Below are 14,523 nucleotides of genomic sequence, written 5' to 3'. Positions count from 1 at the left end.
GTCTCAGTTATGAATTAAAGAAAGATTCAGTTCTTAGAATGAAACAAACCATGCACTTATACGACTGATAGCACGTTTTATTTCTTTTCGTGTTTATTATTTTCAGCCCATCGTGGCAGCCTCACGTGCATTCTCGAGCGAGTAAGCGCCACTGACGCTAAGCATAGAGGGAACGCGTGGAGTGATAAATTTTGGTGACCGAACTTCTTGCGTAGCTTCCACGTCGTTGCACCTGATGTATGAAACGAAGTATAGGTGCGCCGACGACTTGTTGCTTTGTGCGTATACTGTGTGTTCTCGGCGCTCAGCTTGTGCTGAAGCGGTAGACAGTACGAAGATCACTTCGCTTGCTGCTGCCGCCGCGCATGCTCACGCCAGCGTTTCGACAGCGAGTGTCCGCGGTCAACGAGTGTGATGTGTTCATGTTTGCTGTGTGCGTATGCTTGTTAATTTAGTTAGCAAGCGAATGTTTACAAGTTGATACGGCCGATAAAAGTGCTATCCTTACTTCGTATGGCTGTCTGCTAATTTGCTATCGCAATCAATGCTTCGTCTTTTTGGCAAAACTGCGTCTTTTTTCTCTGGTGTGGCCGGTTGGAACGCTAGATATTTTAGTCATTGATTGGGCCCTAGTTTCTCTGGACCAAAATAAAGTTCTTGCTATGGCATGCCATGATTGCGCCTTGCCTTTTCAGTGCAATCAGCAATTTGCGGCGGATTTGCGAGAGCAAATCTATGGCACTTCTCCATGGGAACATGCCTGCCATGTCGCGCTTTGTTACGAAAGGTACGCGAAATCCGGCAGTATTCGATCCACGACATGTAATGTTTTCGGTGAAGGAGCTTGAAGCGGCACTGGTGACTTGCAGGCCCTCTTCGTGACCTGGCCCGGACGGGGTTACCTATGCGGCGCTCGCCAATCTTGTTGCGAAACCATTCGAGTCTTGGCGCAACGGTTTGCTTCTACGTGAATGGAAATGCAGCCGCTTGGTTCCACTTCTCAAACCTGTTAAATCACCGTTAGATTTGTCATCGTACCGCCCCACCGCTCTGGCCAGTTGCATAGGGAAAATAATGAAATGATTTTGACACGCCTGGAATGGTACTTGGAAAATTACAACGTGTACCCAGATGCTATGGCTGGCTTCCGCCGGCGTGGGCGCTCATCCATAGATAATGTCATCGATTTGGTGACGTTTGTTCAAAAAAAAAAAAAAAACCGTCTGAAACGACTCACTGCGGCATTGTTCCTAGACATAAAAGGCGCCTATAATAATATAGCACATTTTGCCATTATAGATGCTCTGATTGAAGCCGGATTTGGTGGCCGCACTTATCAGTGGCTGTGCAGTTATTTGACCGACAGGCATTTCTTCGCGATGACCGAGGATGGCGCCACGACTCAACACCGAAAATTCCGTGGAGTACCGCAAGGCACACCGTTGGGAGTAGCGTTGAGCCCGACGCTATTCAACCTAGTGCTCATTGGCCTAGTGAGATGCTTGCCCAACACAGTTCAAGTGTCAATCTATGCTGACGACATCTGCATTTGGGCGTCCGCTGTAACACGAGTGCTGGTACGGACAAGGCTACAAAAGGCAGCTACGTCAACATCACTGTACTAGCGAAAACAGAACTTAGAGCTGTCTTCAGAGAAATGCTGCCTTGTTACGTTCAATCGGAAGGCAATGAAGCGTTACTCTGTAACTGTCAGTGGGCAAGCAATTGCAAACGCACGGAAACACCGCTTTTTAGGGGTAATTATCGACCGCGAACTACGATGGAGCTCGCACGTTTCACACCTAAAGAAGAGGTAAGCGACAGTAATACATCTCAAATTTCTTGGCGGAAAGTCATGGGCAAATCGGTGTGGTCAATGCTGCTGCTTTATAACGCCTTGTTCCTCGGTTTCGCAAGATACAGCCTCCCTGTGCTTGGTAACACCTGCAAAACAAGCCTGAGTGTACTCCAGGGACTATAAGCTCAAGCACTAAGGACGTGTCTCGGTCTTCCGAAGTGTGCGTCTACAGCGGCAACAATTGTCATAGCTCGAGATCACCCAATATCAACGTACTTGGCAACCGACGCTCTCAGGGCGCATATTCGGCAGGTTGCCCGCCTACCTTTTCACCATCTTGTCGCTTTACCTGCAGAAAGGCCACACACAACTTTCAGTCGTATAATTGTTGCCAATCGTACCTCGTTGCCATCGAACTACATGCCTGCAGCAAGACCGTCCTCACCTTTATGGTGCCTGAACGAAACCGAAATACGCCTCACCATCCCAGGAATCGCGAAGAAAGCTAACATGCCGCCGTTTGCCATGAAGCAGACCACATAGGACTTTTACATGAGGCCGCGTACGCGTTTACACTGATGGCTCAGTCACACCTGCAAGTTCAGCTGCCGCTGTGGTGATACCAACAAGATCCGTCAAAATACAGCTAAAAACGTCACATGTATCAACGACAGCTGCTGATTTGGTAGCCCTGCGTGCGGCTCTTCAAATTGCCTACAATGCTTTTTGTATGTGCAAACTGCTCCTATGTGGAGACGTTGAAACTAATCCGGGTCCGGATACTAGTGAAATGCTGAAAGAATTACTTAAAGGGCAAAAGGGCCTAGCCACTGAAGTGACTGCTTTGAGAGAGCAACAGAGCAATATGGAAAAACTCATGAATGATATGAGACTAAGGTTTACAGCCTTGGAAAAGCAGACAAACAGGATTGACACTCTAGAACAAACAATATATGAACTCCAGTCGAAAATAACTGATTTAGAAGACAGGAGCCGCCGCTCAAACCTTATTGTTTTTGGAGTAAAAGAGGAACCCGGGGAATCTGAGGCTGACTTGAAAAAGAAGGTTCTAACTGAAATTTTTGCAGAAAAGCTTAATGTATCTTGCAGTTCTGTGGGCAGAATACACAGGCTGGGCAAAAAGGCAACAAACCGCCCTGTAATTGTGTTCTTCCAGGACTATAACGAAAAGCAAGAACTCTTTAAAAACTGCAAGAAACTAAAAGGCAGTAATATTTCAATACAGAACGATTATTCACGAAACACACTTAGGAAGCGTAAATTACTGTGGGACAGCGCAAAAACAGAAAGGGATGAAGGGAAAAAAGTTACCTTGATAAATGACAAGCTGCGAATCGAAAAAATGCTTTACACCTGGGATGACAGCGATAACAGCAGAGTTAAACTCGGTGATAAAAACAGTTATCAAAGCAAAGACTGACTTTCACAACCTCGTGTTAAGGAATTTCGCTTACTTAATATAAATGCACGTAGTGTTGTAAATAAATCGGAGGATTTGGAGGCTATCTTGTTGATTCACAATCCACACGCCGTAGTTATAACCGAGACTTGGCTGAGAGATGATATTGATGATGAAACTGTTTTCCCCCGCTCTTATCAAGTTTTTCGCCGTGATAGAGCAACACGTGGAGGGGGAGTTGCGGTCCTGGTGAATCAAAACACAGAGGCACACATGTTGCAGCAAATAGCTAACCATGAAAGTGTGACTTTAAAACTGTCGTACGGGGGTAGATCGTTTGTGCTTTTTGCTGTATACAGACCACCTGATTCACCACCTCAATATTTATGTGATCTGGCCGATCACATGTCTAAATTTCGCCGTGATAAAATATACCTTGTCGGTGATTTTAATCTCCCGAATATTGACTGGAATAGTCCCTTCCCTAGTACAAACAATGACATAAATGCTTCATACATGTGTGATATTATGCTGACTCATAATTTGCAACAAGGAGTTAAGCACCCAACGCGCATACATGGTGAAGCTGCATCTATTCTCGACCTCGTCTTTCTCAGCCAAGAAACGGAACGTTTTACTGTTTCAGTTGAAACTGGGTTATCTGATCACTGCATGGTGGTTTTTACTTGTCCCATTCAACAAAATGTCGACAGTGAACCAGCAAAAATTATTTCCACGAAAAACTTCTCCAGAGCTAATGATGAAAGTGTGTTAGACTACTTCAGCTTGCACCTTGACATGTTTCAAGGAACTAATGTTGATGAACTCTGGAATAAATTTAAAGAGATCTGTACGTACTGCATTGATAACTACATTCCTAATAGAATGAAGAAAACGTGTAAGAAAACTCCTTGGATCACGCGAGAAATAATACATTTGAAAAGAAAAATCAAACGACTGAAGCGTGGGGGTGCCTGTCGAAATATACTTAAAATACATCAGGCTAACTTCACAAGTGCTTTGCGCCAGGCTAAACAAAATTACTTTCAGTATAGCCTGCCAAATTTTCTTCGTGACTCACCACATAAGTTCTGGAAATTTTTATCGAAAAAGAAAAAAACAATTACGCGCATTTCATGTCAAGGTGTGCAGCTTGCTGATAAATCGCAAATCTCTGAGGCATTCAATAAGTATTTTCAGAGTGTGTTTTCCCATCATGGTTTATTTGTTCAATCCAGTACCATGTCTCCCAACTCGACCCCCGACATTGTTTCTTCATCTGGCGTATTCTCCATGCTACTCAACCTCAAAACTAAAGCGTCCGCTGGACCTGACGGGATACCAAATATTTTTTTGCGCCGTTATGCAGAAGCCATCACAGAGTTCCTGGTTGTTATTTTCCGCAAATCATTTGAAACAGGAAACATTCCTTCCGACTGGAGGAAAGCGCGGATTGTGCCCGTGCTGAAAAAGGGTGATCCTGCCTTGATTACTAATTATCGTCCCATATCAATAACTTCCACATGTTGCAAACTTGCTGAGCATATCATAGCTAACTACATAACTACATTCCTAAACGATAACAAGGAACTTACCCCCCATCAGCACGGGTTTCGAAAAGGCTTTTCCACTGTCACTCAGCTAACTTCTGTCATTCATACTTTTGCAAGTGTACTAAATAGCGCTGGTCAAATGGATGTTATTTTTTTAGACTTCAGCAAAGCCTTTGATGTTATTTCTCATGCCAAACTAATTTACAAACTTGAACTTATTGGTCTTCCTAATTTCATAATTCGTTGGATTTCCTCATACCTTTCTCACCGCACACAATTTGTTTGTATTGATGATTGCTATTCAAACCACCTGCCGGTCACTTCAGGCGTCCCACAGGGAAGCGTCCTCGGACCTCTCCTCTTTTTGATATATATCAATGACATTACTAACGTTATAACTACCCCTGTTCAAATTAGATTATTTGCAGATGACTGCGTTTTATTTCACCAAATTACTTGCCAAGATGATCAAGTTTTACTAAACTCCAATCTTCAGAACATACATACATGGTGTAATAAATGGGACATGAAGCTAAATTTAGAGAAAACAGTATACATGACGATAACTAACAAAAAGGCTTCCTTCTCATTTCCTTACAATATTTCATCTCACCTTCTGACCGAAGTCAGCGAGTACAAGTATCTAGGAGTTACAATAACGAAAAACCTTAGCTGGAATAAACATGTGTCCAACGTATGCTCCTCAGCCTTTCGTAAACTCTGCTTTCTTAGACATAAACTAAAACTTGCCCCACCTGAACTTAAAAAATTAACCTACTTTTCAATAATAAGGCCATCACTAGAATATGCGTGCACCGTCTGGGATCCCTACACTAAACGTAACATCGAGGCCCTTGAAATGATTCAACGCAAAGCCATCCGTTTTATTTTTTCAAAGTATCGTGTAACTGACTCACCAACGACCCTCATGCGAACTCACGGTATTGAAACATTACAGCTGCGCCGGAAAATTCAAAGACTAAAACTACTGTTCTTACTAAAAAACCATAAACTGTCTATGAATGCAGACCCCTTCCTTAAACCTAACACTACGCGCCAAACACGAAATCATCATGCACAATCATTAACCCCTTACAGTGCTAGGATTAACGCCTTTAAATACTCATTTTTTCCACGCACCATTGAGGAGTGGAACAGGTGTCCGCCAGATCTTTTAACCAGAGCTGATTCTTTTGACTCAATGTTTTCTTCACAGCATTTAATTTGAGAGCCATTTATTTATACGTTTACTTTTTGTATTTTGCATCTGAGCCTTGTATTTATTGCTGTATTTTGTGTCACAACTTGTATTTAGCATTTTTCAATTTTGCTAATCCTGTTCTTTTGCATATATTATGTATTCGCCCCTCCTGCTTGGGCCTACTGTAGGCCTGCAGTATGTTCTAAATAAATAAAAAAACCACCCCATGCATGGTCAATCTTCTGTGATTCCAAGGCAGCCCTACAGAGCGTATTCTCTGCACTGCGTCATGAATCACATGAGCAGCTTGTCGCAGGGATCGGAGAAGTCCACCATCGCATAGTTGACGAAGGACACGATATATCAGTGGTTGCCTAGTCAATGTGGCATACATGGCAGTGATCGAACAGACGCAGCTGTCCGATCTGCCCGTGACCGCGTCAAATGCGTCGCCACTCCTCTTTCGAGAGCCGAACCAACGAAAACTTTCCGCACTTGTGCGTGACCTAGCAGGACCTCATAGGAATTCATCCGAGTTCACAAGTGCACGCCTTCATACCCTGGGCCCTAATTTACAGCTTCGTATTCCGCCCGACCTTCCACGACGTAACTGCACTCTTCTAGGCCATGAATGGCTTGGAGTAGAACTTTCAAATGCGTATTCCTTTCTTATCGGAATGGCCAACAGCCCACTTCGTGACTTCTGTGGGGGAAATGAAACAATCGCGCACCTTCTTTGTGAGTGCCCTCGTTTCAACGCGCAAAAAGCAGTCCTATCAGCCACCCTAGACAAACTGGACAAGCGCCCAATAACAGAAAACAACATCCTTGGAAACTGGCCTACGCGAACATCAGCGCGATCCGCTATGAAGGCACTGCTGCGGTACTTAAGACACGGGGCTTTCCGACAAATTGTGGCTGTACACTTTGTGACGTAGGATTGTACGCTGACACTGCGTAACACTAGGAACGCCTTTGCGGGCTGCGTGACAGTGCCCACAGAAACAGTTCGTGTGTACGTGTGTGTGTGTTTCTTTTCATTTTTAAAAATTATTTTATCTCTCTCACTCATCACATCCCTTTGCCCCTCCCCCAGTACAGGGCAGCCAACCGGAGATCTCTGGTTAACCTCCCTGTCTTTCCTTTGCCTTTCTCTTTCTCTCGATCTGGGATCGCTGTATACCTGCAGTGATTGTTCGATTTGTATTGCGCTTATCTCTAATTCATTGTTCGCGTGCGCCAAGCTCTTTGTCACTTGGAATGCTTTCAACAAAACAAATTTGAGACGGAGACGCAATGAGTTAAAGGGTCACTAAAGGCAAATATCAAGTCAAACTAAAGTGATAGATTAGTGCTCGAGAACGTCTAAGGCGCTAGTATTATCGCGAACATAGCTTTAGTAATTCAGAAATTGAGGTAAATGCAAAAAGCGACAGGACTCCCTTGAGACATTCAAGTATTAGCCCGATGACGAAAGCACTGCTCATTATAAGTATGTTTCTAGTACTCAACCAATCGAGATGAAAAATTGTTGTACTGCATTGAAAGCCGAGAGGAAATGCTACTTCTCAAATTATATTTGATATTGAGAAAAAAAAAACGCATTGACGTTACCCTTGACGAAGACGCGGGCGGTCGAAAGGTTTCTTCTCCATTCTGCGCCGCCCACGCTTTCGCGTTTCAGTGGTTTGGTTATCGGGTAGTGCTCTGCTGGTTTTGCTGGCTCGCGAAACTCGCACAAACTCAACTCACTTTTTCTAAGGGTAACGGACTTCGGACGGCAGTGGGAGGCACTGCTCGCAAGCGAGGATCAGCGGAGCCAATTGGCCCTTCTGGACCAAGCTCAGCGAGCCACAAGAGCCACTGGAGCCCTGGACTGAGGGCGCCACCCAGACCTGCCATAACTCCGATTAACTGATCAATAAAGTTTTTCTCTTTCTCGCACAAACTACAAGTATAAGAGAATTCCGTGTCCATATGATGTCGCGGGATTCCAGAACGGTCCACGCCACTTGACCAAAAGCAGCTGCAGCCGCGAATCCAACACAGTGTCTTGGTTCGGTTTCTCCAGGGCCGCGTGTTTGCGTTTTTCGCAAAAACCTTTGCGCCATCTATCGGGCGCTGTTTTACTCACCGACATCAGTAAGGGATGGTGATGGCGTATGCAACGCAAACACTCCGCGCTCGGGGGCGGGCGATTTGAATTGCGCTAAAGGTATGCGGACCATTCAGACGCAGTTTTCTCGTAAACTAAGTCGTTTCTGGAATGGCATTCTAACAGTCCATTTAAATGTGAAGGCGCTGTTTGTACTTTACTGAACTGGCAGGTCAAAGTTTTTAAAGCGCAAGCTTTACTACGCCAGCCAGCGAGCCGTTTCGGCTCGTCGCGCCGTATGCCGTATGCAGGCAGCCATATGCCGTATGCCATATGCCGTGGCCGACGAACGACCTTGAGCCGCCGTTGCCTAGAAACGCCGCAGCCGCGCTCCAACAGATGGCGCCGCCGTCGACGCCGCTGCCGTCGCCGCTCGCTCCGCCAGATGTGCCCCGCTGGGGTAGAGGGAGAGGTGTCGCCTCGCGTGGGGTATGTATTGGCCTCGAGCTCCACGGCTGGAAAAGCAGGCGCCACCGTCGGCGTGACGTGCTATAAGGGATCACGTGGACATAGCGGCCGCGTCGGCTGCTTCGGGAGCGCCGAAGCGAGCTGAAAACGAGTTTAAATTCCCTCATACGCTGCGGTCCTCATTTAGTGGCGAGATTTTCCCGCTTCGAGTGTCTCCTTTACAACGCTTGAAATCACTACAATAGGTAGTGGCTGCTTTGAAGGCGCGCAACATGGTAGGCTACTGCTCGGTGCCGCAGTGCCGGACGTACGCAACGGAGACCGGTGCCAGCCTTATTCACACGTAGCCACAGGACGAGAAGCTGCGTGAAGCTTGGCTCGCGAAACATAAAACCGGCAAACAGTCATCGGCTACAACTCGGGTATGCAGCAAGCACAGACGCGAGGAAGATTTCTGCTACGGCGCCGGGTCTGCGATGTTCGGAAAACGCGCACTGAGACGCTCGCCCGAGTCCACTGCCCGACTAATGTCATGACGGTTTGGTCTATGAACTTGTCGATGCTATAGATACTGGCAAGTTCACTCGAGTGAAAAAGGAGCGGTAAGAAGCACATTAAAAACAAGCATGGCATATGGTCATGTTTGTGTTAGGAATTAATGCACTGGATTACAAAAAGGAAGCAGCGGGAAATCGCACGCTGAGAACACCGATAAACATACAGTGCGACGCAACTCGAGAAATAATATTGAAACGTCCAAGAACTTAGAACAACAACAACAACAAAAAAGATTGAACCATCGCGACGGCACATCAGAAATTACGACGGCACATGAAATTATTTTTGAACAGCTCTGATAGCGCCCACGCAACAATGGTTTTGTATACTGTCAAATGCTCATATTCTGCGGCCTAAAGCTCATGACACGGTGCGAAAACGCGCACGCTGCGAAAGCGAAACATTGCGCGGACAAGCATGCAGATGCGCAGTCTGTCGCTGCGAATATGTGCGATCGCAGCACTGAGGCTTCATTCTATTACGCTCCATTTAGTTATACAAACACTAAGAACATATCTCACATAGTTTGCTCTCAGCGGTTACCTACCTTTCACACAGGAAGCCGGTTCGGGGACTCCGTCGCGGCGACCGCGCGCAATGGCGTTCACTGTACGTATTCGGTAAAGAGATAGGGGGGGAGAGAGCAAATGATAAAGGAAAGGTATGGAGGTTAACCAGGACTGAGCCCGGTTGGCTACCCTACACTGGGGAAAGGGAAAAGGGGACGGGAAGATAAAAAGAAGAGAAAGTCTACTGGGTATATTGTTCGGTCACTCAGTCCGGATCACAGACGCTGACTCAGTCCAGTAGACTTCAAATATCGCAGCAGAGCTTTTGTGGCCTTTTGTAGCTGCGATATGCGAGGCCATGGTCCTAAGATCTTCTTCAAGGTGAACGGTGTTCTATCTAGCTGATTGAGAGCTGTGCAGAGGTCATGTCTTTCGTTTTGAAAAGATGGGCAGTAGCACAGTAGATGTTCTATAGTTTCCTCGGCACCGCAGGCATTACAGTCGGCGCTATCCGTCATATTAATCAAAAACGTATATGCATTTGTGAATGCGACGCCCAAGCGTAAGCGGCACAGCATTGTTTCCTCATTTCGCAGAAGCCCTGGTAACAGCCGCAGTTGCATAGAGGGGTCGAGGGAATGCAATCGTTCTTGGGTGAATTCAGGTGTGTGCCACTTCTCTGATGTCATACGGTGTGCTACCTTGCTTAGGTGTTGGGCTGCGTCGGTCCGCGATAAAGGTACAGAAACAAGGGTTGCTCCTTCGTGTGCTTTCCTAGCAGCTTCGTCAGCGAGGTCGTTGCCGGAGATACCGCAATGGCCAGGCAGCCACTGAAACACGACGTCGTGTCCTTTCGCTATCATACGATGGTGCATTTCTCGTATCTCCGACACTAGTTGTTCACACGACCCGCGACGAAGAGATGACAGAAGACATTGTAAGGCCGCCTTCGAATCGCAGAATATTGCCCATCGATTAGCGGGTTGGTTGTTAATGTAATCAACGGCACCTCGGAGGGCAACAAGCTCCGATCCGGTCGATGTTGTCATGTGAGAAATCTTGTATCGGACGCTAATTTATCGTGATGGTATAACCACTGCGCTGGTGGAGCTGGTCTGAGTGGAAGAGCCATCCGTATATATGTGGACTCGGTCAAAGTATAAAGTGTTCAAACAATCCAGAGCTGCTTGCTCCAGGGTCAAGGTAGGCAGGTCCGTCTTCTCTCTTATCCCTGGAACCGTGAGACGCACCTGAGGTTGTTCTAAACACTACAAAGCTGAGGTTGAACGTGCTGAGGGTGTGAAGCCCGATGGTAGACAGGCACGATGGATGCTGACCTCGTTGGAGAAGGACGCCTGTGGTCGTCGTTTTGGCAGGCAGGCAAGAGAGCTTGATTGCATGCGTGAAACATGACGAACATGGGCCCTAAGCGTGTCGGTGCTAATGTAAGTCGTGATCGGATGGTCTCGAGCCATTATAATGGTTCCTGCTGTTGAGGCGCTCTGCGGAAGTCCTAGGCAAACACGTAGTGCCTGCGCTTGCACGCTGTGTAGTTCTCGAAGATTTGACTTGTATGTTTTAGCAAGCACGGGAGAACTATAACGTAGCAATCCGATAAAAAGTGCTCGATATAACTGTAGCATGGAGCCCACTGACGATCCTCATGTTTTCCCGGCGATAAACTTGAAGACATGAACAATAGATGTGAGCTTCTTCTTCAAGTGGGCAACATGAGGGCTCCAAGAGAGGTCCCGGTCCACAATGACACCCAAAAACCGATGATTTCTCTTGTAGGAGATAGGCTGGCCATTAATGCATACTGGATAACGAGACATTGGTTTTCGTGTAAAAGCGACTAACGCACATTTTTCTGTTGAGATGGTAAGGCCTTGTGTGTGAAGATAGTGAGATGCCTGTGTTGCTGCTTTATGCAGCCTTGCGCGAACCTGCAGACGAGTGACCGCTGATGACCAGATGCAGATGTCGTCGGCGTAGATTGAGACACTCACTGTTTCCGGTAGGGATTCGGCCAGCCCAAGAAGCGCGAGGTTGAAAAGAATTGGGCTTAGAGCCCCACCTTGGGGAACTCCTCGGCATATGTAGTGGTCGGTAGTCGGACCATCTTCCGTATGTACGAACAAGGACCTTTGTGTCAAGTAGTTTCTAGAATGGGTTGATGGGGAACGTTGTCGTAAGCGCCTTTCACGTTGTTACGTTTCGCCTTCAACGCGCGGTAATGCCGGCGCGGATGCAACGGACGCCGGGGCTTTGTTCAAAACGGCGGACATTTTGGCCTGTTCGACGCCGCCGCAACGCCTACCCGCCAAGCGTGTCCAGGCGTGTTTCAGTGCCACGTGTCTTCGTGTGTGCGTGTGTGTGTGTGTGCCCTCGCTTGTCAAAGCGCGGCAGCCGGGGAGCGGAGTTCCCCGAATGAGGAGCCTGGACGTCTCTCGGCTCAACTGTTCGCGCCGTCGTGGGCTCCTGCTGCGCCGTCCCGTGACCTTCATCCCGTGACCTTCCCTCCTTCCCTTTTGGACCGCGACGCCGGGAGTATAAGAGCAGCTGCCCCCGGACGCCAAGAGAGAGGCTCCGATTTGTACTGCTGAGTTACGTGCTCTCCCGTCTCTCCAATTCGGTCGACCTGACCGGCCGCTCTTTTGCTATGTTAGAATAAACAAGTTGTTCTGTTACCAGTCTTCTCATGCTTTGCCGGGACCTTCGGATGCTTCCAGTGCCCCAGGCCGCCAGGCCAACGCTACCCTTGGGGCTTGCGACCCATTGGCAATAACGGGCGTCAGCACCGAGACCCCAACAACTCGGGCCAGCGGTGCGATTCCAACAACGTCCAGAAAGAGCGCTACTGATAATCGTTTCCAAGATTTTTGCTGTTCTACAGATGACACTAAATCGATGACACTCTCAATCGATGAACGGCCTCGTCGAAATCCCACCATAGAATCAGGGTAAATCTTGTGGTGTTCTAGGTACCATTCGAGACGCATGAGGATCATGCGTTCCATGAGTTTCCCGACGCAGCTGGCAAGTGCTATAGGCCGATACGATGCCAGTTCGAGCGGCGACTTTCTTGCTTTTAGTAGCGGTACCAGGCGGCTGCGTTTCCACTCCTGTGGGACGACAGCATCTTGCCATGAACTATTAAAAAGGCTGAGGAGTTCCCTTCGTGCTTCTCGGCCTAGGTGGCGCAAAGCAGTATATGTTATGCCATCGGGCCCTGGTGAAGACGAATACCTACAGAGCGCCATAGCAGCTTCTAGGAGGGAGGGAAGAGAAAAGTAGAAGGCAGGGAGGTTAACCAGAATAACGTCCGGTTGGCTACCCTACACCGGGGAAATGGGAAAGGGGAAAACACTCTTCCATAGAGAATGGAGCCTCCATACTGGTATCTCGTGGACTGGGGATGTCGCTTAAAGCCATGTCAGGGACTAAAACTGTGCCGCTGGCGATTTGCGCGCAAAATTCCTCTGCAACGTCTATCTCACGGCGGTTTTGGTAGAGAGCGAGGGCGTTAAAAGGGTGTCGTTGCTGGGGTCTTGAGCAAAGACCCCGTAGGGTACGCCACACACGGGACAATGGCTTGCGGGGGTCTAGTGACTCGCAAAAGCATTTCCATCTTTGATCCGCTAGCTTATCCATTCGGCGTCTTATCTTTTGCATGCGCCGAGCTTCTCTGAGGTCAAGAATTGACGTTGTGCACCTGTACCTCCTTTCAGCACGGCGACGTATTGTAAGAAGCCTTTCCGATTCAATGTCATTCTCTGTACGCTTTTTCGAATGTGTGAAGCAACGCGTGCAACCTTGCATTGCGTCTGCAATTATGTCTTCTAATCTGCGTGCGATATGTTTCTTGCAGGTGTCTTCTACTCGATCTTGAAAGAATGTATGACCAATCGATTTGGCGAGATACATCCGGTAATGTGGCGTCTAGTCCATTGATTCTCACATAGGTCGGAATATGATCACTTCCATGGGTTTCAATATCAGTGAACCACTGCACGCTCGAAGTCAGGCAACGTGACACCAAAGTCAAGTCAAGGTAGCTGCTGTACATTGTTCCTCGCAGAAATGTCGGACTTCCGTCATTTAGAAGACACAGGTTGTGGCCTGGTGCAAAGGATATTGTGTTCATATAGGAGGTTGTGGCCAAGTACTGCACCAGGGTGGCCAATCCTGCTCTGGTGAGGGAGTGCGTTACCGGTTCTGGTCACCGGGATCAGGCCACACTCCAGGCCTGTTTATGCAATTTTATCAACACGCGGATTTCTTTTTTTTTTAATCCGGTGGAAAATTGCGCGGAACCGGGATTCGAACCACGGACCTCTTGCACGCGAGGCGGGTGTTCTACCTCTACGCCACCGCTGTACCTCGAATTTATCCTGGAGCTTCCCCATATATGGTGGTGAGCGTTGAAGTCCCCTGTTATTATCCAAGAACCGGGGGTAGTAGCCATAATATCTTCTAGTCTTTTGCTGTCAAACTGACTTGTTGGGGATAGGTAGACGCCAATAATAGCGTCTGTAAACGATTCTGTGCTTTCAGTTTGCCCAAGATTATTATTTAGACAGTAAAGAACTTCTCTCGTTTCGAAAGTACTTACGGAAATGTCCGGGAGAGCTCGCGCGTGGTGTTTTCAGTGAGCGCTGACAGCAAAACCTATGAGGAGCGCACCGCGTGATCCCTCATACTACGCCAGCGAGGCGCTTCCGATAGATTGCGACTCCGTAACTCCTCGCCGCCAATATATGCGCTTCGCCCCAGTGTATTTAGTCGCTATGGAGAGCGCGAGAGAGACGCAACAACGACAGAACGAATCGAGGAAGAGACAACGCGCTCAAGAGACGCCAGAAGAAGTGTAGCCATGCAGCTCTTGCTTTCGCCATTCAACTAGGGTTAACCAGAGCTA

The 14,523-nt window shown here is 47.7% G+C and overlaps 1 protein-coding gene across 2 annotated transcripts in view; it reads left to right on the top strand.

Moving 5' to 3' along the window:
* LOC126544056 (E3 ubiquitin-protein ligase RNF31-like) overlaps positions 1-14,523 on the top strand; it is a 93,572-nt gene that overhangs the window by 20,557 nt on the left and 58,492 nt on the right. Inside the window, exon 2 of one of the 2 annotated variants that reach the window (XM_055061629.2) lies at positions 13,474-13,532. The exons of the other annotated variant lie outside the window; for it this stretch is intronic. Coding sequence (XP_054917604.2) covers positions 13,503-13,532 — 30 coding nt within the window. The 5' untranslated portion in view covers positions 13,474-13,502. The remainder of the gene's footprint in view (positions 1-13,473; positions 13,533-14,523) is intronic. 2 annotated transcript variants of the gene reach the window in all.

This window comes from Dermacentor andersoni, chromosome 1 (genome assembly GCF_023375885.2).
Source record: "Dermacentor andersoni chromosome 1, qqDerAnde1_hic_scaffold, whole genome shotgun sequence".
Taxonomy (NCBI): Eukaryota; Metazoa; Arthropoda; class Arachnida; order Ixodida; family Ixodidae; genus Dermacentor; species Dermacentor andersoni.
Note: the sequence above shows the minus strand (reverse complement) of the source record. Positions and strands in the feature narration are given on the sequence as shown.